The following is a 27,592-nucleotide window of genomic DNA, read 5'->3' as shown; positions in this document are numbered from 1 at the left end:
AAACAAAACAACAAAAAACGTTTTTTCTCCTTTACAGAACTCAAGATTGAATAATTTTAAGCAAGTAGGTCAGCAGTTTTTACCTGTGTCCCATGATTTAGCAATTTCTCAAGTGTCTATAAAGCTGTATTAATTTGAAAGTACCACTAAAGAACATATTTTTAATAGGTTAATGGAGGAATTTAAAATAGGAGTATTTTTAGATTTTCCTTTTATCTAAAGGGAATTGAATGCAGGGAGGCACGCTTGTCAGAAAATTTTACGTTTTGTCTGCATAGTCTCTCCATTTTCATGTTTTTATTTTTCAAGGTATCAAGTTCTGTCCTGCTAGCAAGTATACTGGTACGAAGTGCTGGTTCAAATCAAAACTGTAATGGCACGTGCCATAACTACAGTTAGATAAATTACATGAATACAACAACTTATTTTTTGTGTCTTCTGTGAAGCTAGCTTCAAAGGGATGATATCCTTAATATCAGGTTTCTGTCTATTATATAGAGACAGGCTTGGAATAACACCCATTAATCCTTTAACGAAAAGAAGTTTCCTGCCTGTGCAAAACCAAAAATAAAAGTTTGTCACAAAACGCTTCAGGATCACAGGAAATTATATAGAATTTCCTGATTTTATCTTTAGTTTGCACATGACTAGATGCTACCAAAATTGCAGTTTCATGTGGTCCTTAAATAGTGACTACATATATAAATAGTAATGAAGAAAAAGGAAGAACCTTTAAAACTTTATTTGAAAACAATCAAACAAGTGAACAGGGTTCTGCAATTTGTTGTTGTTTTTGCTGAATATAGTTTTCCAGATTTCAGTTTTCTAAATATTCATCTCCTTCTTCAGCCTCTGCCTCTACTGAGTCTACCCCAACTTCTTCATAATCTTTCTCAAGCGCAGCCAAATCTTCACGGGCTTCAGAAAATTCTCCTTCCTCCATTCCTTCCCCAACATACCAATGTACGAAGGCACGTTTCGCATACATGAGATCAAATTTGTGGTCAAGGCGAGCCCATGCTTCAGCAATAGCAGTTGTATTACTCAGCATACACACAGCCCGCTGCACCTTTGCAAGGTCACCACCTGGCACCACAGTTGGAGGCTGATAGTTAATGCCCACCTTCAAGGAAACAGATGAAAACTTTGAGTGGGAAGAGTTAAAGACATTTCTGTTAATAATGGACATCATGGTTATGAACAAATAGCTTCGAATTATTTTGCATTTCCTGAGCATATTTAACTAAATCCTAATTCAGGATCTGATCAAATTAAAATTGGGACAATATTAGGTTGGACTACGGAATTTTTTCACCAGATTATAATGCATAAGTCACACAAATGATTGTGGAAGGGCCCTAGAAGAAATAATTGATAGTAAGAGCTTACTGGACTCTTAAGTAGAACATACGAATCTGGTCAAGTCCTGAATGTACTGACAGTAGCTAGAAGGATTGATCGTTTATCTGCAAGGTGACGTTGTCAGCCATCTTGACATTGTTAACAAGAACAACACAGAAGATTTGCCCTAGTGATAGAAGCCAGGTGCCATAGAACTTCTGTCATCACAGTACAGACCCCCAAATCGACAGCTTCTCTCATTTTAAGGTATCTCAAAAACGTTGTTGGGAAGTTACTAAACTGAACTACTATGTGATAACTTACTATGGTGTTTCTACAGTTGCTTGAGGTTTACCTATACTTTCTCTATACAGAATTACCTAGGTTTTTGAAGACTTGCAGAAAAATCTGACATTCTTTTTTTGTACCCGTTTTTAAATTGCTTTCAGATACTCAATATTGCCTGTTGCTATAAAAACTGATAGCTAATCTATAACTTGGTACAGAATTTTCATCTGTGCTGCAGTATCTTGGATTTATACTTAAGAATATAGTCTGAAATGTAAGCAGTTCGCTAACAGGGACATTACAACATTGTAAAATGACCATCACATCTAAATACTATGCAATTCCTAGTATTTTAAACATCAAGCACTTCCTAAGTTATTTATGTACCTTGAATCCAGTTGGGCACCAATCCACAAACTGAATGGTACGTTTAGTCTTGATAGTAGCAATAGCTGCATTAACATCCTTAGGCACGACGTCACCTCTATATAACATACAGCAGGCCATATATTTGCCATGGCGAGGGTCACATTTTACCATCTGATTAGCTGGTTCAAAACAAGCATTGGTAATTTCAGCCACAGATAACTGCTCATGGTACGCTTTTTCAGCAGAGATGACAGGAGCATATGTAACCAGGGGGAAATGGATTCGTGGGTATGGAACAAGGTTAGTTTGAAATTCAGTGAGATCTACGTTGAGGGCTCCATCAAAACGCAGTGAAGCGGTGATGGATGAAACAATTTGCCCAATTAGTCGGTTTAAATTGGTATAAGTAGGACGTTCTATGTCAAGGTTGCGACGACATATATCGTAAATGGCTTCATTATCTACCATAAATGCACAGTCCGAATGCTCCAGTGTTGTGTGGGTAGTTAAAATTGAATTGTAAGGTTCCACTACAGCAGTGGAAACCTGAGGCGCTGGATAAATTGCAAACTCTAGTTTAGATTTCTTTCCATAGTCAACAGAGAGCCTTTCCATGAGCAGAGATGCAAACCCTGAACCAGTGCCTCCTCCAAAACTGTGAAAGATAAGGAAACCTTGCAGTCCTGTGCACAGATCAGCCTATAATGGGGCAGAAAAAAGTGGGAGAGAAAGAAAAGTTATTGATGATTCTGGAGAGGGTAATATTAAAATAAGCATACCAAATCAATTATTTCCTAATTCTTTTAGTTTTAAAAGGTGAACTTTTTTCTTTGCTTATCTTTTACTCAGAACTACCAGTGACACTGCATACCTTATTCTGAATAGAGTATTTTCACATTTAAAAGTAGCAACGTTGACTTTGATGTCATTTTAACACTACTGTAAGCAAGAGCAGCTGTACACCACTGTGAAAAGTTATTATAAATCACAGCTGGGTTACAGTTTTGGGAACAGATTCTACTCTACGTGGCAGCAAGTAGCAATTAGGTATTGAAAACCAGTATTTTATAATTTTAGATAGACAATCGCTATTTCACTTTGAATCATGCTGTACTATGTGAGTTTCTCACAATACATCAGGATATTAAAAAACTAGAAAAATACTTGAAATTTCTGAGCTTTCAACCAAAACCTGAGGTTCAGGTACTGGAAATATTTTGCTTGACACATAAGGATGCAATTCAAGTTGAAAATAACAAAGCAAATAAGTACAACAATATGACCATGCTTGTTTAATGATTTTATGTTTCTGAGGTATCCTTAGAATGCCTTCAAGTAATGATGTTTCAGATACTAAGAAGCTTTAAGTTTTATTGACCAAATTTTTATTTAACTCAAAAGGGGGAGGCGGGAAGACTTTTTTTAAAATTTTTTTATTTTTAATGGATAAGTGATTAAAAAAAACAAGTGGCAAATCACAGTTATAGATAGCTATAAAGGTGTATCAGTTATTTTAAATAACTGCATGACTTGCAGCATGAACTCTTACCAGTTTGCGAATGCGGTCTAGCACTAGATCAACAATCTCTTTTCCAATGGTATAGTGGCCTCTAGCATAATTATTAGCTGCATCTTCTTTCCCAGTAATGAGCTGCTCAGGATGAAATAACTGCCTATATGTACCTGTACGTACTTCATCTACAAATAAACATAATATGCCAACATGAAATCTAACTGTTCAGTTCTATGCATGCTGCCTAGCAGTGAAATACTAAGTAAATGCACATATCAAAAGAGTGTAGACAGCATCTGTGACTACATGCAGCTTGTCTGACTAGTGTAAGAAGTTGGCATAACTTCAGCCCCTTTGTGTAGAGGAAAACAGCAGGCACTCAGAGCATTATGTGCATCTGGGAACACGGAGGTAACTCAGAGAACTATATCACAGGCATGGACATATTCTAGATAGCAATTAAACGAAACTCAGCTCTGGATGTCATGTAGCAGTTTGGGAAGATTATCCACAGACTGCAAAAAAGTTCAAATGTCTCCCAAATGTTCCCCGTATATCATTATTTCATTTCTTTCAAATAACAGTAATTTAAAACATCAAAGCAGCATCCAAGTATACATCTTTTAGAATCTGTAGTGTTCTGAATATACAGAAATGTCTGCAGGGAAAGGAGTGGTTTCACAATGACGCACATGTTGGGTACATACCAACTACAGTTGGTTCTAGGTCCACAAACACTGCTCTGGGAACATGTTTACCAGCTCCTGTCTCACTGAAGAAAGTATTAAATGAATCATCTCCACCTCCAATAGTTTTATCGCTGGGCATTTGACCATCAGGCTGGATCCCATGTTCAAGACAATACAATTCCCAGCACGCATTGCCAATCTGAACACCAGCCTGACCAACGTGGATAGATATGCATTCACGCTGAAAATTAAAAATAGAACAATGATAATGAAATATGGATCTACCCATCTTCTAGATTTCACTCTCCCAATAACCAGTAATCTGTGGGTTATGTTACCATGATCCTTCTCTGCTGCAGTATTCCCCAGTTGCTCTCAAGTGACAATCGCACTGATCAAGTTGTCTCCTGCTGACAAGATTCTACTCGCCTCAGTTGATCTGGACTATGATATCGAGAATGTTGTAGAACCTTAGAGACTACATAGTCTCTATGAACACATAGGATGAATGCAATATTATCATCCCTTACCATGCTGCACGTATATTTTATCTTTAATATCGTCTAGTCTCTTTTCCACCTTTCCTTGGTTTTGAAAGACTTTTTTTATATAATAACCCCAAATTTCCTTGATTTATTGCCAACGATGTACTGGGCAATGTTGCAAGAATCTTTCCCACATCAAACCTTTTAGTATGTTTTCCTTTGCAATAAAGTTATCTAGTGCCTGGAAATCCATACGTCTTTGAGCTCCCCTGCTAAATCACCTGTGTAAGCATGCCACACGTTTAATCTCTCAAAAATCTCAATTTTGTCTTACATCTGAGACTGAGATAAACTGTTACCCTAGCGTAGTATTACAGTGTATCTAGGAAAAAGCAGAGATGGAAAATAAATGGTAGGGTGCCTACACTCCTCTTTTCTTCACAGCTTCATCAAAGCTTGTATCCTTGACTCCACGTTTGTATTCTCACTCAGGGAGTTCTGGCATTAACCCGTTGCCAGCGAGGCTGACTCCGCACTTATTTCCGCTTCATTCGGTTAGCACCAAGTTTCTGAAGGCTTTGTGCTGCTCGTCTCCAGCTCCCTAGCACGTTTGCACCACGCGCCTCAGAGCGGGAGCAGCAGGCGCCAGGCACCACCCCGCAGCCCGGCCCCTGCGCAGGCAGCCGTGCCACATGGCTGGCTGCGGGCCAACCCCCTCTCCTCCGAGTGGCTGCCTGCGACCCTCGGAAGCTCTGAAGCTCGCAGCCACGAAACGGCAGAACGAAATGCTTGGCTGTTGTCTTGCGCTTTCCCGCCGCCTCTCACCTCAGGCGGGTGTAGTCTACCCCTCAGCTGCCACCTTCTCCCCACCGCGCCGACAGCGAGGCGGCCGCTATAAACAGCCTTTCGTTACATTTCCACGCGGCTTGTCCCGTTAGCCACCGGCCAGTTCCTGCACATCGCCTGCCTTGACCTGTTAACTTACAGCCACCTCCCTCCTCCCCGCCCCCAGCCCTCCCGCCTTACTGCTACTGTGGGGACTCCACAGGGCGGCTCTCTGCAAGCCCCGCCATGGTAGGCGTAATCCTAAGCTCCCCAGACCCGCCGCAGCAGAAGCGCTCCCAAATTCCCTGCCTCCTCCCAGCCGCGAGCGTCTCGCTCCCCACCATGTTGCCTGGCCAAGCTCAGGAGCCTCGACTGCACAAGACCGCGTCCACCACCTCCCGCCGATCACCGCCAACTGCCGCCGAGTAACCGCCGAGTAACCGCCTCGATCCCCTCGGCTTCGCGCGCTGGCTTCCCATTGGCTGTTACCCGCGCGCTCCAAAGGCGAATGGAGACCGCTGATTAGCCGAGTGTGCTGATATGCCCACGTGGGGCGATGACTGCCACGTGCTCGCTTGAGAGCGCGAGTCGGGGTGGTTGCAGGGGGCGGGCTTGAGCTCTGCTGAACGGGGACGTGGGCGTGTCGGCGCGGGCCGAGGCGCTGCGTGCAGCGCAGGCTGAGGGCTCGAGGAGTCGCCTCAGGGCGGGCTCGGGCTGCCGCCTGCGCTGAGGCAGCAGCGGAGGTCCTAGCGCGGGCTCGCCGCGCGCGCCTACGCTCGCAGCAGTCTGGAGGCTGCCGGGGCGAATGGCCGGAAGTGGGGCCGGCTGCGGAGCGCGGGCGTCGCTGGAGCACGCTTCTGCGGCGGCCGTTTGGAGGCGGCAGGAGGGCCGGTGCCTCTCAGCAGGGCGGCGCGCAGCCACGAACCGGGCGGAGAAATCCCTCTCAGCAGAAAAGGCAGGTACCTGGGCATCCAGCTTCGCGTATCCAGCTTGAAATGTGTACGTTCAGTTGTGCTCTGGAGGGTCTGCCTTGCTACCCCTGTTGTTGTTTTCTTTCCTTCTTTTTTAACAGTCAAAAGTTTGATCCCCCTGTATTAACAAAATCACAGGAAGGCAGGGGCACCTCCCATCAGACCAGGCTGCCCAGTCTCCTCCGGACTGGCTTTGAACAGTGCCAGGGATGGGGCATCCACAGCTTCTCTGGGCAATCTGTTCAGTGCTTCGCAACCCTCACAGTGAGGAATTTCTTCCTTATATCTCATCTAAATCTCTTTCAGTTATAAACCACTGCCCCTTGTCCTGTCACTACACTCTGATAGAGAGTCCCTCCCCCATCTTCCCTCTAAGTACTGGAAGACTGCTATCAGGTCTCCCCAGAGCCTTCTCTTCTCCAGGCTGAACCGCCCCCAGCTCTCTCAGCCGGCCTTCATAGGAGAGGCGCTCCAGAACTCTGATCGTCCTCGTGGCCCTCCTTGGGACCTGCTACAACAGTTCCGTGTGGTTGTTGCGCTGCGGGCCCCAGAGCTGAATGTGGTGCTCCAGGTGGGGGCTCAACGAGAGGGGGAGAATCACCTCTCTCGACCTGCTGGCTGCGCTTTTTCAATAATGTTAGTTCTAACTAATAGGACAAGGGAATCGTAGAATCATAGTATCGTTAAGGTTGGAAAAGACCTTCAAGATCATGTGGCCCAACCACCCCCGTACCACCAATGTCACCCACTAAACCATGTCCCCATGCTCCGTGTCTGACCTTTCCTTGAACACCCCCAGGGACAGTGACTCCAGCACCTCCCTGGGCAACCCGTCCCAATGTCTGACTGCTCTTTCTAAGAAGAAACGTCTCCCAATTTCTAACCTGAACCTCCCCTGGCACAACTTGAGGCCATTCCCCCTAGTCCTATCACTAGTTACCTGAGGGAAGAGGCTGACCTCCACCTCCCCACAACTTCCTTTCAGGTAGTTGTAGAGAGCGATAATGTGTCCCCTGAGCCTCCTTGTCTCCAGACTAAATCAGCTGCTCCTCATAGGACTTGTGTTCCAGGCCCTGCACCAGCTTCGTAGCCCTTCTCTAGACATGCTCCAGGGCCTCGATGTCCTTCTTGTGCTGAGGGGCCCAAAACTGAACACAGTACTTGAGGTGTGACCTCACTAGAGCAGAATACAAGGGGACAATCACCTCCCTGGTCCTGCTGGCTACACTATTCCTGATAACAAGCCAGGATGCCATTGACCTTCTTGGCCAGCTGGGCATACTGCCAGCTCATGTTCAGGTGAGCATTAATCAGCACCCCGAGATCCTTTTCCTCTGCACAGCTTTCCAGCCACTCTCCCCCAAGCCTATAGAGCTACATGGGGTTGTTGGGGCCAACGGGCAGGACCTTGCACTTAGCCATGTTGAACCTCATCCCATTGGCCTCCGCCCATCAACCCATCTTGTCCAGGTTCCTCTTCAGGCCCTCCCTACCCTCTGGCAGACTGACACTTCCCCCCAGCTTGGTGTCATCTGCAAACTTACTGAGGGTGCACTCAATTCCCTCATCCAAATCATCAATAAAGATGTTAAAAAGGATGGGCCCCAACACTGGGGAACACCACTCGTGACTGGTCGCCAGCTGGATTTAATTCCATCTACCACTACTCTCTGGGCCTGGCCATCCAGCTATTTTTAACTGAGCAAAGCATGTACCTGTCGAAGCCATGGGCGGCCAGCTTCTCCAGGAGAATACTATGGGAGACCACGTCAAAGACCTTGGTGAAGTCTAGGTAGACTATGTCAACAGACTTTATCTCATCCACCAGGCAGGTCACCCGGTCATAGGAGATGATACTGATCAGGCAGGACTTGCTTTTCATGAACCCATGCTGACTGGGCCTGATCCCCTGGTTGTCCTGCATATGCTGCGTGATTGCATTCAAGATGACGTGTTCCATCACCTTTCCTGCACCGGGGTCAGGCTGACAGTCCTGTAGTTCCCTGGGTCCTCCGTACAACCCTTCTTATAGATGGGTGTCACATTAGCAAGTCTCCAGTTGTCCGGGATCTCTCCAGATGACCAAGACCGCTGACAGATGATGGAAAGCAGCCCAGCAATCACATCCGCCAACTCCCTTAGCGTTCTCGGGTGAATCCCATCTGGCCCCATGGACTTGTGGCAGTCCAGGTGGAGCGGCAGGTCTCTGTTTCCATCTGAACTGTGGGAGGGCTCTTCCGCTCTTCATCCCAGACTTCCAGGTCAGGAGGATGAGTACCCTGAGGATAAGTGGTCTGGCTAGTAAAGACGTGCAAAGAAGTCGTGAAGAACCTCAGCCTTTTTCTTATTCTCTGTAGTCATGTTCCCCCCTGCATCCGGTAAAGAAGAGAGATTCTCTTTGGCCCTCCTCTTGCCATTAATATATTTATAAAAAACATTTTTTATTATCCCTGACCATAGTGGCCAGGTTGAGCTCATAGTGGGGTTTGGCCTTCCTGTTTTTTTCTCTGCATATGCTGGCAACTTCCATGTACTCTCTCTGAGTTGTCTGCCCCTTCTTCCACTGGACATAAACTCTCTTTTTCTTCCAGAGACTCAGCAAAAGTCCCCTATTCAGCCACATCAGTCTTCTTGCCTCCCAGTTCATCTTACAGCACACGGGGACAGCCTGCTCCTGTGCCTTGAAGACTTACTTCTTGAGGAGCATCCAGCCTTCCTGGATCCCTCTGCCCTTGAGGACTGACTCCCAAGGGACCCTCCCTACCAGGGTCCTGAACAGTTCAAAGTCAGCCCTCTGGAAGTCCAAGGTAGCAGTTTTACTGACCCCTGCTCCTGACTTCACCAAGAATAGAGAACTCTACCATGTCATGGTCACTCTGCCCAAGACAGCTCCCAACCACCACATCTCCCACCAGTCCTTCTCTGGGTACAGCAAGTCTAGCAGGGCACCCCCTGATACGCTCAGTAACCATCTGAGTCAGGAAGATGTCTTACATGTACTCCAGGAACCTCCTAGACTGCTTCTTCAGGGCTGTATTGTATTTCCAGCATATGTCTGGGAAGTTAAAGTCTCCCATGAGGACAAGCGCTGGCAATTGAGTGACTACCACCAGCTGCTTATAGAATGCCTCAGCCATCTCTTCATCCTGGTTTGGCGGTCTTTAACAGACCCCCACCAGGATGTCTGCCTTGTTGGCCAACCCTCTGATCCTTATCCACAAGAACTCTACCTTTTCATTTCCAACCCTGAGCTCAACAGCATCAAAACACTCTAATATAGAGAGCCACACCACTGCCCCTCCTTACTTGCCAAATACAGCCAGAAGTCCTCCTTTATTTCAATGTACTTTCAGTCAAGATTGGACAGGAAGGCATTGGAATCAAAATAACCATTTTTTTCCCTCTCAAGCTTTTTTTTTTGTTAAACTCGGGCATAATTTATTAAGTCTTGTACAATAGATCATTATCCAGATTATCATCATTGTGGCAGAGGGAACAAAAGATGGAGAAAAAACTGTCTTCGAGGAGCTGCCTGAAAGTTGAAATGGAGAAGAAAATCTATGTGTTAATAGAAATGGCAACCTATTCACATTGTTACTGTAAATTGTATTCTTGCTCTGTATTTAAAAAATGCTGTACTGAGCAAACACATTCTCTGTTCCAGGAGTCTGCCAGTAAGGCTTTATTTCAAGTTATTGAGGGTAGTCAAGTTCTGTTTATCTGCAAAATACAAGCTGTGGTTACAGTAGAAAATAAAAGTTTTCAAAAGGAATTACAAAACTGTGTAGTTTTGTTTTTGTTTATTTTGCTTTTAAGTTTGAAGCTACAGTATTTTCCTGAGTTTTCAGTTGTTCCAATGCAAGTTATATAAAACTTTTACATGTAGTTTTCTATGATTTGCAGTCAGTTACATTTAAAAGCTACATCTGAGGCAGCAAATTGAGGTTAATGCCTGGTTCCTGCTGCTGGTTTCTTTTTTTTTTTTTTTTAAACACAGCTTTCCAGAAAAAGTCATTCATACCTGCAAGCTAGTGCAGAAACAGTAATTTTCGTACTAAACAGACTTTTCCCAGTTGTACTCAAGACCCTCGCAATAGGATTTTTACAATTTTAAATTTGCTAGAATGGAATTTGTAGTGTTATGGAATATTTACCTAAAAGACATCCATGACAAGATTTGCTTTCAGTTGCACGCGATTATTTAAATTTATGTATTTCTGTATCTGTGGTTAAGCTGTGGATTAGACTGGCTTATTGATCAGCTCTTTAATACGTAGAGGACTAGGACTAGAAGTGAGAATTGAACAGAATAGTTCAGTTGGAAGGGGCCTACGAAGTTCATCAAGTCCAACTGCCTGACCGCTTCTGGGCTAACCAAGAGGTAAAGCATATGACTGAGAGCATTGGTCAAACGCCTTGTGAACACTGACAGGCATGGGGCATCAACCACCTTGCTAGGTAGCCTGGTCCAGTGCTTGACCACCCTCACAGTAAATTAATTGTTCCTAGTGTCCAGTCTGACCATCCCCCGGCACAGCTCTGTGCTGCTCCCATGCGTCCTGCCATTGAGCAGGGACCACGCGTCCCCTGGGAGCAGAGACCAGCACCTCCCTCCCCATTTCATCTCCTCAGGGAGTTGCAGAGAGCAGCAAGGTCACCTCTCAGCCTCCTTTTGTCCAGATCAGACAACCAAGTGTCCTCAGCCTCTCTGCAGGATGGATTCGACTCCTGCATCCTGGGGTAAAGACTGCCAGGCCCCATGGATGTAAAAAAGTTCAACTAATACAACTGGACTGGGGTCCCTTACAGTTTTGGTGACCACAAATGGAAAGTCACTGTTCCCCCAGTCATGGTCGTCCAACTCCGAGAATCTTGTAGCTCAAGATCTACCATTAATAATAAAAACTGAGGCAAAATAACCCCCATTAAGTGCCTCCACCAAATAAAGAAAACTAAGAGTGTACAGCTGTCTTCAAGAGTATTTCCAGTCTTCGACAGCATATTTTGTGAGCATGCAGAACCTCAATATTTGTACTTGCTAGATATATCTACTTTTGCTACAGACTGAAACTATTAATCCCACTAAATTTCTCTGTAAACAAACAAAAAAACAACAGGAAAAGGCTAGTTACAGCTGGGAGTTCAAATATATTTACTTTTAAATCGCTATAGCTGACTTTGGTTTGAACTTCATCTTCTGTTTTTGCTAAAAAGCGATGGAGGAATCTTAAAGCAATTAAATAGTTAAAACAAATGAGACTACATCATCTGCTTTACCAGCAAGGAGTAAGAGCTTGTTAATTGGGTATATCTAAGTTAAAAGTTGAACAGCCTCACTAGCTTCCTGCCAAACCCATCCTTTATTAGGAAATAATAATAAAACATAACGCTATTATGTGCTTTTGGACTAGTACAGAGTATAGGTGTCAGAACTAAGTAATTCCTAGCTAAAGGATGAATCTGAGCTTAACACAGGAAGTAGTAATACAGACTTCAGAACACTCGTTACTATGGTATTCATACTACTTTTGTGTCTTAGAATACAATGTGTGGCATTCTTTTACTCTGCACACAGTGAAGGAATTGTTTTCCTAATCAGGGTAGGTGCAGTTACTCAAGCAGCTACTTGATTTTTACTTGCCCAAATAGTATCACCCTTGTGTTTAAAAGCAATTTTATGTTCTACAGGGCTTACATTAGAGTTTATTCCATAGTAATCAAAATAAAAATTCCCTTTTCCCAAGCTCCATTCTGCTTCTGTGAAAAGCTTCAGCGGGTATTTCCTCTAGCAGCTCCCGGGCAAGTGATTATATATACTCTGAAAATAATTGCAGAACTAGAAGCTGGATATTTGCTAATGGTAGCTAGAATGGAGTTAAGAAAGTTTAGGGTTATAGCTGTTGAATATTTTAAATTATACTTCAAAGCTCCCCCCCCCCTTTTTTTTTTAAGAATTGCTCAAGAGTTTGAGGAAGCCAGAAACATAACTTTTTATTTTTGCATCAAATGCAAATAACAGATCAAGCTCAGTTTACGAGGCCTGCAGAATATCGAACTGAACAAATGCATTCTGCCATGCTGTATGCACTGTGTAAGAAAACCTGGTCAAAACTTCAGTGCAATTGTGACTAGAAGAGCAAAGCAGTGCTATTACTGTTACATATTTATGTATCCTTATGTCATCAATACATTTATGGTAAAGCAGAATAGCGATCACTCTAGTGTATAAGCACTCCCATCAATCAGATTTTACACCTAAAACAGAAAGCAAAGGAATCGGTGCTAACCACCTTTATGTGGTGAAGTACAAACCCAGTGTCAAGGAATATTTTGAGCCATTTGATCGCAACAGAAGAAAATGTGAGCTGCAATTCCTTTATCTAGTAGAGAGAACTGGATATTGGACAATTACATCTGGCCCAAGGAATTCTGCTTCCTAGCGTTTGCTCAGTCTTCATCTGTAGCACTGCACTGGCCTTCAGCCAACAGTTTTTTCAAACTACTAGCAAGCTTAACTGACCACCATCTACAACCTTTCTAGCTGTTAGTTCTGGAACAAGTCCTTGTATTGCCAGTGCTTGAAACTGACATTTCTACTGAAGGTAGGAGTCCAGTTTCTTCTTGATATTATCAAAGGAATCCATTCCCATGTAGTCAGCTTGACCTTGTTCCCACCGTTCCTTGCGTTCTTCTGAAGATATGGTTGGTAATACTGGTGATGGTGTTGATACTGACATGTGGGACACTGCCTCTGTAACCTCTGCCTAAAATGAAAGGCAGAGTAAAAATACAGAAATACCTTGCATATTTAAGACAAGCAGCAGGCCATAGAACAGGACAACTAAATGGATGTTCTCATGCACAGCAACAAGCATTGCCGGTAAGCAGGGATCATGCAGCTTTCCTGGTAAAATAACAGAGTAACAGAAGTCACTTGGGGGGAGGGGAGTTTAAGTTCTTCATACCTCTCTACAGAAGCCACAAGAGAAAGCCAGAGTATAGACCAAGCCTGATAGCTGCAAATAGTTCGTTAGAAAGATGTAAGATTAAAGAGAACATATCTTAGAGATCAGTAACTTTAGGCTTAGAAAGGTTTAGAACTTAAACTGGCCCATGTACTAAGCTGAGACTGTAAAGTCTGCAGCCACCTGCTACTAAACTGTGCTTAACTAAGCTGTGCTTAAGAACTACAGTTAGAAGCATTATTTTGGCTTTACAAATATCAAGATTCATCACTGCAAGTCTACTTAAGTAACCTATTCTCTATTTATTGTAGGCCTACCCAGATTTGTTGTACCATGCAAGATCTGCATGTGAATATTGCATGCTCAGCTGAGGTTCTTCTGTTTGAGAATGTTACTAGCTGCAGCACATTAAGGATTAGGGCCCTTCTCTTTATTTACTGAAGTTACTACAGTATCATTTCCGGTGCACCATTATGCTCTTAAGTAGTTCTAGGCAAGCAGACAGCTATGTTCAAGACCACTATAGCATACTTCCCATCTGTGTTATCCTTTATTCCAAGCTTAAAAGAACAAAGCCAAAAAACTCTGCACCCCACCAGTTAAACTACACCCAGGCTTTGAAGTAGACAGAAGGAAATTAGTGAGATAGCACAAAATCTGTTGCGTATACTTAGGTAGTTTCTATAAGAACATTAAAACACATACCACGTTTACACCTGTGGTAGGTTCTTTAGCAATTCCATGCTGCTCTAATAATGGTAGAATATTAGTCATATAGGTATCCCACCACATGTTGAGGAATTCTGGGTGAACTACTTTAGGGTCATCCATATTGCCTTTTATGCTTTTTGTTTTGGAGTCATATGTATAGTTCCATGGCTTTGTGCTTCCCAGGAAATGCACCACTTTAGTATTTGCACCAAACCTGTTGAAAAGAAAACATCAAAACTCCCCAGTTTCTGCAGGTGTCTAGGAAACAAGAGTTTTGGCTGTCAAACAAATTTTTAACCTGCAGTCTTTGTAGGTGTCCAGAAAACAAATACGAATATATTTAGAAAACTAAACACTAAATAATAAAACTGCCAATGCCTACCGGGACTGAAAGCATCACTATGTAACGGGAAAAAATGCAGACAATTCTATGTTACACTAGTCAGAATACAGCCAAAACCTAACGGACTGAGCTATTTAAGTACTTACAGTCAAGTCTTTAGGTAGAGTGATGTCCATAGCTTGGGAGAGAGCAGTCTCAAGAAGCCACTGCAATTGGAACTAGTTGTAAAAGTGAAAAAGATTCTACTCCACAGTCAGTAATCCTGATAACGATGCATTACAAGCATTATGTAAAGAAGGGTCAGTAATAGAGTTACCCTTATGGACTACAGCCCTGTATAAAGGAACATCAGAAGGCCCTGCTGCAAGACTACCTCTGCAAAATAAAGCTTCTAACCTATATACGTATATATAATCAAAATAAAGACTATAATCTAGACTTTTCAGAGGACGTCTGACCTTGCTACAGGATCTTGCTAGACAGCCAATCGTTATTTTTCTAAATAATCTTACTTTGTTTTTAAAAACATTTTTTCAACACTTTTAACTCCCTTTTCAATGTGGACTTGAAGCTTTTGTCCTGTTACTGCTATGGTCTTTTGTAAAAGAAGTGTAGATAATATCCATCCCTTTTGTAGTAAAGAACTTACACTAAAAGAGACAGCATTCATTTAATTCCTCTATGATTCCAGAAATAGCATTCAGCTTGAGTCAGTTTGGAGAACAAGCAATACTACTCTCTCTAGTAATAGCGACTGTCTCATCTAGCTCATTTTGTGTCGCGTTAGGATTTCTCAAAACACTAATGAAATGGATAATAATGCCAAACTGGTTTATCTAACAGCTTTCTTTATTTGAGCATACCCTGATCATTTGGACCAGGATTTGGTTGAGTTATGCTACATACAGAGACTGTACAGGTATGTTTCAAAGACCATACAATATTCAAAACAATTTAGGTGGGGATTTTGTGCTATCGTGGTATTTGACTATTTCCATACACTATTTTGACCGTTATTGACCTTACTGCCAAATGAAAACCCACGCATGGGTGAAACAAGGTCAAGAATTCCAGTAATTGCAATTTAAAAAAAAAATATGAATACACGCTGGGGGGGGGAGGAGTGTCAGTTTCTGGGCTCTAACTTCAAAACCCATATGTCAAGATTTGGCTTAGTAGGGCTACCTTAGCTTTGTTAACTGTGACAGCACTATTTAGCAGCCTGAGTTGTCTTCATCATAGGCTGCTGTTGCTCTCAAGAAACTTGTCATTGTTTAAAAATCAAGGCTACCTAAAACTTCTTATACAATCTCTAGTTTATTTTGTTACACTGCTTCTGCAAATGGAGAAGTGTATTCTTAGTATTCTGCCCACTAAAGACCTGTACAACAATTGACAGATGCCAGGCTTCTACTATGCCCTCAGTATCTGCTTTCTAGATAAGATGCAGTACTTTATTCTGATGTTTAAGCTGAACTGTTAAAAAGCTTTATGTCCACATTTGCTACAGCAACTGATCTGTCTTTCCCCATCTCCCAAAATTCAATGTTTTGAAGTTAGAGACCATTTATCATTACTTGGCATTTTCTTTACCAAGACTGCTGTGAAGGTTAGCCTTGCTGTACAAAGCTACAAAGAGCTTTGTTATCAATGCCAGTAGGTTTAAATTTCAGTTTATTCCAACTGCTGTTTACTGTGAGTAGCTGATCTAACCAAAGGAAGTTGTTCCACCTATCGAACAGAACATTCTACTTAAAAGCTGCACTTCCAGCATTACACTGTTTGAAGGTCTGCTGAGTTCAGTTAGGCAATCAATTCAATCACTTATATGGAATTTTCTTCATCAGGAGTCCCCAGTCCAAGTAGTCTTTCCTAGCAACAAGGTCATTTGTGAATTTAAGGTCATGTGGATAACCACCAACCAGTCATGGAAAACAGACATACTTTACAATACACGTTAGCTTATCAAATGTTGTCCAACTACTTAGTCATTCTCAGGCTTGCATAGATTTCTTTAAATAAGTATTCCACTTTTAGCATGACAGTATTTCAGATGGTGTTTTGATCACAAGACACAGTCTGACCTTGAGCCAGCACAGTCCTGCTTGTGCTAGCTGCTGCTTTAGACACTAGTAACTCGATGTCATTCAAAGATCAGATTGTTTTTTTGCAATTGGTACTTTCCTCCCTCCCCCAGCTGTCATAGCTCTTAATGAATATGGGTTTCAGTGTAACATTTCAGCTTTTATAGCTGCCCCCTTTTCTGCTGTTTAACACTTTTGAGTGACCTTGCCACTGACAGAGGGTTTACTCACAAACCAAATTTAATACTGCTAGGGAAGAGACTTTTTTTCCTTACACTGTAAGTGTGCAACAACATGGTGCCTGGCTATAGTGTTCCATCTTGCTATTACTTAAGGAACAGTCTTAGATCTAGAAAGACTGTTGGGAAAGAATTCTACCTCTATGCAAGTCCTTGTTTATTATGTTTATTTGAATAGTGGATAGGCTGATTGCAGCTACCAGTTGTTAAATGCCAAAAGTAATTTAAGTGATGAGAGTGCAAGTTATTTGGACAGGAACAATACCATCAGTGACATGCTGAAGTTCAGCTCAAGAAGATTCAAGAGCTATTGCCTTTGGCTAGAGCTCTAACTGACAGTATCCTATACTGGTGTTGCGATTCTCTCTTTTGCATGTAAGCTGTCGAGTGATGTTGATTTACAGAAAGCACATTACCACCAGGAATAAGTGGTTTAAACTACCAATAGTTTTCAAAGCTTATCATCAGGAGAGTATTAATTTAATTAACTATTAATGTTTTTACTTTAAAGTAAAACTTCAAAGTAAACTTTATTTTAAAGAGTAGAAATTTATACGGTCACACTTAAAGTTTCTTTTTTTAAATGGCGACCATTAAGTTCACATTGTACTTGTTCACTATGTTACAATACATTAGTTTATATACGCTCTTGAAGGTCTTCCTAGAATTCTGAACTTACGCTTTAAATGCTGGAAGGTAAGAGTACACAGAACTGCTGCTCAAGTTATAAATAAATGGTAGATGTTTGTTCATGTCTGTTGTTGCCCAGCTGCTGAAGAAGGTGTTTAATAACCCCTGGTCTGCACCTGAAAGATAAAGGATTTATAAGCTACAAGCATACAGCTATTTTAGAGTCTTTCAGTCACTCTACCAGGCCTTCCTAATTAAGAGTTGGTAATGCAGTTTGTCATGTCCAGTAGGAGTTTGGCACTGATCCCTACAGTTCTATTTGTAAACAATCCTATAAACCTTGCAGTCTTTGAAAATCCAAAAAAAACACAAACAAAACAACAAACAGAATGAAAGTAGTAGTATGTGCAAGGTTACTTTTGGTTTTTAAGAGACAGCAGGCTACTCTCAATCCCTGCCATTCAGTTTATTTTACAGTGTTATCTTCAGGCAGTACAAGACAGCAGAAAAGACTTGACAATTGGGTACTAAACAGTTGCTTCAGCAAAACTGTAGCTCACATGACCAAGTGCTAACGATCAGTTTTATTATTTATGCTTACAGATACATGACCATGGTCTTGAAGCTGGAGTCAGTGGTCTTTGAAACCTGCAGCCCAAGATGCATCTACCTATAATGGGATCTAATAAGGAAAGCACATTCGGTCTTAGACACAGCACTAAAACAGAACCTTAATCAAATCCGTTAACAGGCAATGGAAGTTCCTAGTTCTGTACTATAAAGCTGCTGACTAACCCCTTAGTGAGGATAACCACCTAAATCATGGCTAGAGCTACAGTTTTGGGAGGGGTCAGTTTGCAAGTAGAAGTTGTAATGAGGTCAAATGAGCCTAAAGTTGTCTGGTATGTCAGTAGTAGAGTAGCTAAAAAAAATAAGCACCTGGCCCAAAGCAGACTAGTTTACAAGCAACTACTGAGAATTAAAAGCTACTTACATACCCTCTCATTCATTATTGCAGTCAATATACTTAGACTAAAGTGTATGCAATGTATTCAAGAACTGTAATTAGTTCCTCCTATGAAGGAGATTGAAGAGAGTCCCTCAACTTGCATTTGCTGTCTTCCCTCCACCTGTAACTGCATTCACAACTAGCATTGCAAAACAGGAGATAGATAGTTAAGAGACAGTATGTTTTATTTTAATCTTTAATTTTCTGAAGCACTCAGTTGCTGCTGATTCGGGAAAAAGGTTTGCTTGCTTTTCTTTGAATGACCTATAGTTAAAGTCAGGACAGTAGAAAGGTTACACCCTCGATGCAATTTGAGCAGAATTTGCTTTTTGTAACTGAAGTGCCAACACCGACACTTTGCAATTAAACTTACAGGACATACACTGACAAATACGAGTTCTAAATATCCCACTACAGCTGTGAGCATACATGCAGATTGCAGAGCAGGACACCGCAGACAGATTCAGTCCAGTAATTTCAGCCCCCTGACTTGCCTCTCTGCCCCTACGGATGAAAAGCACTTTTGAACAAGTTGCCTGTCACAAGAGATCAGAGTCAAAGAAAGCAGACAAGACCTCTGGTCTTTACTCAGTTATGAGTAACATCTCAAATTCTAACTTAAAACAGCGTTATGAATGTTTATGCTAAAAGTAAAATAATCTAGAAGATAAAGTCTTGGAGACCTCAGAACAGGTAGCTCATAATTAAAGGGGTAGCAGTGTGTTTAACTTACTCTACGTGACTTTATCATTCAGACCTGTTCCACATACTCTTTTTTTCCAGATTGCATGCATTTGTGCCAAAGCAGCCACTGAAAGCAAAGTTTAGCTGTCCTAGTTCAGACTTCAACAGTAGTCTTGTACAGATTGGCCCTTAAACATAAAATCAGGCAGTAGTTAATTAGCTACATGTCTACAGATAGAGGTCTGCTGCATTATGTCTTTAAAAGTAAAAGCAACTGTTTTAGATACCAGGGTAAAAAGCCAGAGGATTGTTTAAGTCTTATCAACAGCTCTTACGGTATCAATACTACCTGAGTTCTTTCAAAAAAAAAGAACAGACTTTTTTCCTCCTCTAGTTCCCTATTGTCTATTTGAACTTCACCTTTCTACATAAAGTAGTTGTCACTATATAAGTAGCTGTCATTGTACCATTTCTGCACAACAGCATTACATAGGAGCTATCCCTCTGCTCTAGTTTATCATCAGGAAATGCCCTGGAAGGTCTTGCATTTCCTAGTTAGTACTACTGTAGATGTGGTGCTTTGAGCTTGATTTCAGCATAACTTGGTAGATTACAGAGTTTGCATCCCTGTACCCTATTAAGGGCAGTAACCCTCCACAGATGTTTCTTAGGAAGTTTCCTAGGAACTTTTATTACTGTCTGAATCAATTTAAGTTTAAATCCACTCTCTCCAAGTTCATAAGCTCAATAACAGCATATACAGGTAGAAACAGGTAAGTCTCCACTGCCTCATTATTTAGATCAATACTACCATTTAGTAAAAGCTAAGTAAGTTTATAGCTGAAGTTAAAATTACAGTTCTAAAAATTTGGTACTTAAACCATTAACCCACCATTTTTGTTGTTAACAGCTGCAACGATGGCTACATGTTGACAACATCAAGGAAGTTTCACCATTTTGTGGCTTTAGCTCTGGAGTCAGAAAGAACACTGAGGAAGCCGTTCTATTTTTTTTAAAAGAACAGGGGCCTTAGGCTTAGAAGATGGACTTGCTAGGAGTCAAGCTTAAAGCTCAAAGGAGACAAGTCTCAGATATAACTGGAGCTACTCAGTGAGTTCCCATAAAGTTTTTCTTTTTTTTATTCCAACAGTTCAGTGCCATCCTGCAGCTTTTGTAGTATCTAGAGGATCAATTTACCTCCAACATTTGAGAGCACTCCTAGAGCTACCAACCACTGCCTCTTTAGTCATGAGGTATAGACAGACCCTTCATTTCAGTACCTATTTTCACTCATTTACCTGGTAATATTAAGCATCCAACTGAGACTTATGTTCTATAATAGGCCACACATAGGAGCCCATAAAGTTACAGGGATGATTCTACAAACTAAGACCGGCATCTAGAATTTTTACCATTTACAGAGTACTGGAAGGTAAGTCAACAAGCTGACTAATTGCCTTCAAGTAAGAGTAAAATCTAATGGTCTTATTACAGAGTTTTCTGCAGCTTTTTTGGTAAGACTTGGTTTTGTGCCACAGTAGCTACATAATGAAATTTAGTGACTGAAACAGAGAGCTCGTCATTTAGAAGCCTTCAACTACAGCAGATTTCAAGCAACGTGTGTTCACTGCAATGGTAATAGATTGCAAAGACTAACAGGACAGCAGAAGTTGGCTTCTCAAACTTAAGTCTGGCACAGTGACCAATCCTAAGTGACCTACAGTGGGTAGCAGTCAATGCTGCACACACTTGATATTGGGAAAAAGATGGTCACCATCCTATAATGATAGGAAGCTATCACACAATATCAAGAGACTGTTTTATCTTCAAATAATTTAGTTTCTTTGAAGGTGCACTCAAGTTGCTTGTACTACTCTTCCTTCCTCACAGTAACTTGAGTTAACATAGAACACCTGGCCTTGAGTGTTGAAGAGCTGAATTTATTTAGCCATGCATGAAGCATAGCACTACAGTTTCAATTTGCTCATGCATTCACTGCACTTGCTGTATCCCAAGACTCCTTGTTACGTGATTTTGCTTTGCTAATGCTTACAGCTGCCGGTTTAGAGGCCGAACTCTTATGTTATTCCAGGAAACCTGATGAAAGTAGTTGTTTTACATATTGGAATAATATCTTCTATTGCGATAAGATAGTGTAGTTACACTGGAGTTCAGAATTCCATCAGAGTCCCCATGATACATATCTAGTTACTGAGCCATCCCAACCACCGTTACCATTGTGGTCTAACTTACATTGGAATACAAATGAATACATACCATCAAAGCTGCCTTTCTCTGTGGCAAACTGTAACAGCTGATTGTATGTTTCAATGGAAGGTCGGTAAACAAAAACTCCAGAATTAAAACAATCAGGCCAGCCTGGATCTGGTGCTGCAGACAGCTCTTCTCTCTCAAAAAGCTCATCGATATTTGACAAAACCTAGTTGTAGGGGGGCAAAAAATTGCTTTCTGGTTTCTAGGGTAGGAATTGGGGTATCTTGTTTTAATGGATTTTGACATCCATCTTAAGACATGAAATAAAATTCTCATATTGATGCTCTTGTCTTATGGAAGACGATATGGAGATAGCGCCCACACACTACATGTTACAAGGAATTACTTAGAAATAAGTGCACATACATTTTTAGAGAGTTACCAGTCCAAACAGCAAGACCACCTCTGTCATCCCTCCTTCCCCTCAAAAATAAAACAAATCAAACACCACAAAAAAATCCAACCAACAACCCTCATACCAGGTCATGAAGAGGTACCATGAGACATGACCACTTACCATTGTGTCTGCATCCATGAAAACACACTTTGAAAACTGTGTCAGTTCCCAGCAGTGAAGCTTTGTTAACGTGACACCCAGCTCAGGTCTCTTCATTAATGCTAAGTGTGCTGAATCCCCACTATCCAGGATGTTTACCAAAATCACTTCATGAAATACTTTTTCTAGCACTTCCCTGTGGAAAGAGTTCGCGGCCAAAATTTAGTTCTATTGTTCCAGTACTGAACCACTTAACAATTCCATGAACAAAAGTGCAGTAACAGAGAACCTGGCAATATTTCTTGTGCCAGCAGTAAGAGTTGAGTACATTCGGTGGGATGCATAAATATACCTGTCAACCTCAAGGTTTCTGGTTTGTAGCGGGCACCTTTTAGGGAGCAAAGAATTACTACCTTCCCCACTCCCCCAGGGCTTTAATTGGTATTACTACCAGGTACATGGTTACATAGTAAAAGCTTTCCACATGGCTTTTTTTCCCCAGGGTCAAACTAATTTTTGGTGAGTGAACAGTCTACTTTCAACAGGCAGTTAAGAAATGGGAAGTTGTTAGAGTACCTTGAGCAGGACACCAGCTGAATACTAAACAGCTGAAAGGGAAGTTTATACAGTAATCATGACAACATCATTCCGGATTTGTGACTACTAGGGCCATGTGACCTGACCCAGTTACTGAAACTTTCTTTATCCTAAAAATCTGTAAGGGCTCACTTAATTGTCGTTCTGGGTACAGCAGCATTTTGACTCAATATTATTTTCACCTTGAAGGTGACTTAAGTTTTCAGACAGCATAGTACCTTTTTGTGGTAGATATCCAACCTTTGCTTTACCATAACTGTTTAGTTCAAGAGACATTCATGCAGCTTAAAACATGAAGTATCTGTAAAGTCTCACTATTCTATAGAGTATTTTGTACCAATAACTCCAGACCATTCGATTTGAGCCACAGAGCTTGTAAACGTGTTTTAGAACGCTGTTTTGCAAGGCTGTCTTTACACCAACAGTTTGGTACAGACAGTTGCTTCTGAATTTAAGGCATATGTTGCTTGTGGACACAAAGTATGAAGTTCCATTTAACTACCTATCGAGTAGCGTATCTATTGGTTTTCTTGCTATAGCTGTTTTAAGGGCATGGTACTAACTGCATTGGTCTATCACAGTAAGCACGTCTGTGTGATTCATCTTGAAGGCGCACAGTCACTTAATATGTTAGATGTACCTATGTGAACCATCTTTATAGCGATAAGACTGTTCAGCTCCCACAGAACTCCAGAGAGATTGATTTGTTACTGAACCACTACCATCCCTGTACGTTATCTTTTCAGAACTTCTCACGTAGAAAGTCTTGACCTGTAATCTGTAGTTCATATAGCAAGTGAGTTATTCCCCACCAACAACCCTTAGATGTGGAAAAAGCAACTTGTCAGTTCCATGCTGAGACTAGTTCTAGAGAGGCTGTAGAAAGCAGCTGTCTCAATTTGTGGTAATACTCAAATGCCTTCATGCTGCTGATTTAACATACGTGATTGCTACATTAGTTCTACTCATTTTCTTCTCCATGATAAAATCTGATTTGAAGCATCTACTAAATTTCAATAGTTTGGGTTACAATAACTCAATCCAGAATGCTTCAGATGTAAATACCAATCCCCTACTTCCATCTCCATATGCATACATACGCAGCTAATGAAGGCATGGGCAACTTTGCATTGTCAGACAGTTTTAAGTAGGGCTACAAAAGAGCAAAGATCTAGTTGAAATATGCCGTAGCTTAGTGCTCTAACTAGAGAGTATTTTTTAAATTTATCATATGGAAAAAAAATGTTTTATGTCTGAAGCTCTTACAGAATTCCAGATAGTTTAAGTTAATTCTGCTAAGCTTAGTTCAGTTTCCAGAGTTTTGGAAGGTTACCAGCAAGAAATTTAACTTTTTTCAACCTTCACAACAGCAGCAGCTGTGGCAGTTTAATGTATTTAAGTGACCTTACCTCATAGAATCTGAGACCTGAGGAGTTATAAGTGCAGTCAACTTCCTTGTTGTTCTGTGCTGTTGCAAGGATGAACCAAGTACGAGTGCTCCTTTCACATAGGAATCATTTGTGGCTAGAGTCACAAAGGACTGGTCTGGAAGAAATTAACTTGGTCAAAGTTAGCACAATCTGCTACTTTAAGACTAAAGACCTCTAACATGCACTAACTCAGCATTGCGCCTACCTATGTGGCAGAACAAAGCATATTAGCATTGCGTAGCTATACTTGCTATTAATAGTTTGACACATGGCAAAATGCAGTACAAAAAACGGTTGCAAGAGAAAACCAGTTGCAGTTTTCCCCACGGGTTAAATATGTCATGCCAGATGTTACAGATGATCAAAAAGGTCTAGAGATGTATTTTAGCCAATTATGTACTATTTTTAAGCTAAAACTATTAGAGGCAGTAAGCTTGCATTTTTTCTTTTTTTAAAGTTAGTAGCAGCAGAGCTTTATAAAGCTACACTGGGCTCAGCTTTGAACCCTGAAGCTAGGGCACAATAAAACTTATGTTTTGTTTTCAAATGAAAGTACGCATTGAATTAGATCTTGGACAACAGTACTAAGTCTTAGTAGCTCAGGATTTTGCAGATGAGTTGTTTAGAAAGACATGGTTGCAGCTGTGTAACAAGAATGCAAGATTTAAATGGGAAGTATCAAGTAATATGATAAGCAATTCAAGACTTGTAGCAATAGTTTTTGCTCTTTAATGCTCTCTAGAGAGGTAAGGCTGGATTGTTACTATAATTCTCTGCTCTAGCAGTACCTTAAAAATAGAAGATGCATCACTTTGCTATATACTACTTATCGAGGCCATATAATACAAGCTTTTGCCAGGGTGGGACTGACATAGGCAAAAAAGCGACCTTTAAATTTCCTTAGTTCATTGTTAGCTGTCATTACATAGCCCTTTCCAAGCTACAAGGCTTTATAAAGAAGCATGCTTTTTTCCTAACAAACTATTTTAACACTATGAGCAAAACGGTTTCTTCCCAACAATTTCAATAGTAGATTTTTACAGTAGAATTTATTTTTGAAACATTTATTTTCTTTACAGAAGTTAACTAGTTTAGATCAGGATGGGGAATGAGGGTTCTGGGCACTTAGAGACTTAAGATCAAGCATAGTAGTAAGATTAAAATACCAACTACTCTATTTTCAGGTAGTATTGTTTGGGACAACTATTCAACCCATGAAAGTCACATTTTCGCCATTTTTTTTTTTGGGGGGGGGGGGGGGGGGGTAATGCCATCTAAACAGTTGACAAACTCATGTACCATAATGGTCTATAAGCTCAGCAAACCTGGTTTGCAAGCTCTAGAGCGTTTTATAGCTAGTTTGTACTTCACCTAGCAGCAAAACCAGCTCATCCCCAGAAACATTGATTCTAGTGGTCAAATGCAAAATTCAAAAATGCTTCTATAATGCCAGAAATTAAGTATTTTTCAATTCACTTTCAAGTGCATTCAGGTTCTGTGTTGCCATGTTTGCTGGTTAGGTAGCTTGCATGACACACACAGGGGTTTTACAGAAAATACTGTCAATTTACAAATGGAGTAAGGGTTAAGAAGTCCCTATTACATCTCAACTGCAATAGGATTCACTATGACTGCTTGATGGGATGAAGGTATAAGCAACTTGTACAGCATCAAAATTAGTACAGCTTTCCAAAGTTTTGAATAGAGCATATTCTCTTTTGCACATTCTCTCAACTACAGTCATAGCAGAAGTACATTCACACGCTATAAATGAATCCATACTATGGTTTAGGCAAGACCAATTACTGCTCTATATGGAAGTAAAATCTGCAAGAGATAACGTGGGAGCGATATCTGCACAGCATTCTAATTGAGCTCTCAGCCAGAAGCATGCCCAGGGACATGCTTGTCTGTCCAGCCCACAGGCTGTAGCAGCTGTATGGCACAGTCTTTGCAGGGGCCCCTAACAGAGAAGAGCAGCATTCCAGAAGCCTGAGCTAGGAGCAGTCATTAGGCAGTGTGCAGGACAGTACTAGAACGTTTGCCCCAGCTGTTTTATATTTGACCCAGGAACATTTAACTTGTTTTAGATGTGCCAGCGTACAGATCCAGAGTTCTCACAGTTGTTTGTCTACTCCCCTGCTCTCCGAGTTAGGTACTGGTACCTCTCAGTCCTGAGTACAGGATTCCTAGAGACAGGAGTAACTAAGCAAAGCATGCACTGGGAGAGGCAGAGCAGATGATTTCCTGCAGCCTTCCAGATCTGAAAGTGAAACCGGCGTCGCTGACAGCTTCACCAGAAGCAACAAGGGGGGAAAAGGGAAGAAAAAGAGGCCAGGCATACTTGGAAAGGCGGCAAGGAACTGCAGAGCACCGAGACGCCCGGAAACTACGAGCCCTCTTCCGTGTCTCAGGAGAGGGTGAGGGTTTCCTCCTGCGAGCCGCTGCAGCCCTACGAGCTCCCCGCGCCCTCCCGCCTCCCTCACGGCGGGGAACGGGGCCCGGCGCGGAGCCGGGCTGAAGCGGGAGCGTCCTCTTAACCCGCACGGAGGTGCCGGCGGGCCGTCCCCACGGCCCCCCGCGGGCAACCCCGGCCCCTACCGGCCGCGGCGTCAGCTCGCCGCGTCCTCGCATCGCGGGCCGCAGTCAGCAGCCCGCCCCGAGAGCTCGCCGCTGGCAAGGGCTGCTGCCTAAAAATAGGGGCCGCCGCGGCCCGCCCTGCCCCTGCGCCGCGGCCAGGACGCGGCCAGGGACGGCGTGCCAGCCCCGCTCGTCCAGCCCGCGCCGCCAGCAGCGCTCACGAGCCGCAGCACGGGGGCCGGGTGGCCGCGAGGAGGTGCGGCACTGACCTGCCATGGTACCGGCTCCGCGGGACGGCCGCAGCAGACGCGGCGACCGCGCTCCGAGCTCTGCGCTGCGGCCTCTCCTTATATAGGGGCGGGGCCGCGCGCCAGCTGTCTTTGGCCGGCAGGCGGAGGCCCCACCCCTCGGCGGCCGGGGGACCGCCTAGGGCGGGGCCTCCGCCATGATGGCCAGCGGCGGCGGCACGTCACTCGTCTTGGGGCTGCGGGCAGGGTCGGGCGGCGCGCGAGGTTCCTGGGCAGGGGGCGAAGGGGCCGCGTGGGACCGCGGCGTGAGGGCCGTGTGTCTCCCCTGGTGCCTCCTAGGCCGCCATGGCCTGGAAAATACTCCGCTGTGCGGAGGAAAGGTCGGAGCCACGGCTCGGGCTGGCAGCGCCGCTGGCCCGGGAGAGTGCTGCTGCTGCGGCCGCCCTAGGGAAGGGGTGGGGAGGAGCTTTCACTTTAGGGTTAACGCCCTCGTGGCTCAGTTAGGAGACTGTAACTGCTATCGTTGGTGGTGCTTGGCACCTCAAGGGAGTGCGTGTCGTTAGGTAAGATCACAGGATGGTTTGGGTTGCAAGGGACTAGACCTTAAAGACCATCTCATTCCAGCTCCCTACTCCCACCCCACGCCCCCGGCATGGGCAGGGACACCTCCCACCAGACCAGGTTTCTCCAAGCCCCATCCAGCCTGGCCTTAAACACTTCCAGGGATGGGACATCCACAACTTCTCTGGGCAACCTGCTCCAGTGCCTCACCACCCTCACAGTAAAGAATTTATTCTTCTAATCTAAATCTGCGCTCTTTT

The 27,592-nt window shown here is 42.8% G+C and overlaps 2 protein-coding genes across 6 annotated transcripts; both read right to left on the bottom strand.

The window, feature by feature from the left end:
- Positions 1-726: 726 nt before the first annotated feature.
- LOC308199872 (tubulin alpha-3 chain) lies at positions 727-6,251 on the bottom strand. 2 transcript variants are annotated; one of them, XM_080604641.1, is made up of 5 exons: positions 5,852-6,251; positions 4,219-4,441; positions 3,548-3,696; positions 2,017-2,697; positions 727-1,123 (listed from the first exon to the last, which is right to left on the bottom strand). In XM_080604641.1, exons 1-5 carry the CDS (start codon positions 5,852-5,854, stop codon positions 818-820), a joined length of 1,362 nt encoding a protein of 453 aa, XP_080460767.1. In that variant the 5' UTR covers positions 5,855-6,251; the 3' UTR covers positions 727-817. The 2 variants fall into 2 exon arrangements, with proteins under 2 accessions (XP_080460767.1, XP_080460768.1); XM_080604642.1 differs by lacking the exon at positions 5,852-6,251 and adding an exon at positions 4,539-4,559.
- A 6,195-nt stretch (positions 6,252-12,446) lies between these two features.
- GYG1 (glycogenin 1) lies at positions 12,447-27,220 on the bottom strand. 4 transcript variants are annotated; one of them, XM_080604646.1, is made up of 8 exons: positions 26,793-27,220; positions 23,923-24,058; positions 21,938-22,112; positions 21,424-21,586; positions 17,503-17,629; positions 14,152-14,371; positions 13,447-13,497; positions 12,447-13,245 (listed from the first exon to the last, which is right to left on the bottom strand). In XM_080604646.1, the coding sequence occupies exons 1-8, from the start codon at positions 26,797-26,799 to the stop codon at positions 13,075-13,077; spliced, it is 1,050 nt and encodes a 349-aa protein (XP_080460772.1). In that variant the 5' UTR covers positions 26,800-27,220; the 3' UTR covers positions 12,447-13,074. The 4 variants fall into 4 exon arrangements, with proteins under 4 accessions (XP_080460772.1, XP_080460769.1, XP_080460770.1 ...); XM_080604643.1 differs by lacking the exon at positions 13,447-13,497 and adding an exon at positions 18,055-18,135 and having other exon boundaries at positions 26,793-27,214; XM_080604645.1 differs by lacking the exons at positions 12,447-13,245; positions 13,447-13,497 and adding exons at positions 13,246-13,385; positions 18,055-18,135 and having other exon boundaries at positions 26,793-27,218.
- Between the last annotated feature and the right edge of the window lie 372 nt (positions 27,221-27,592).

This window comes from Anser brachyrhynchus, assembly GCF_964034855.1.
Source record: "Anser brachyrhynchus genome assembly, chromosome: 9".
NCBI classification, from domain to species: domain Eukaryota; kingdom Metazoa; phylum Chordata; class Aves; order Anseriformes; family Anatidae; genus Anser; species Anser brachyrhynchus.
Note: the sequence above shows the minus strand (reverse complement) of the source record. Positions and strands in the feature narration are given on the sequence as shown.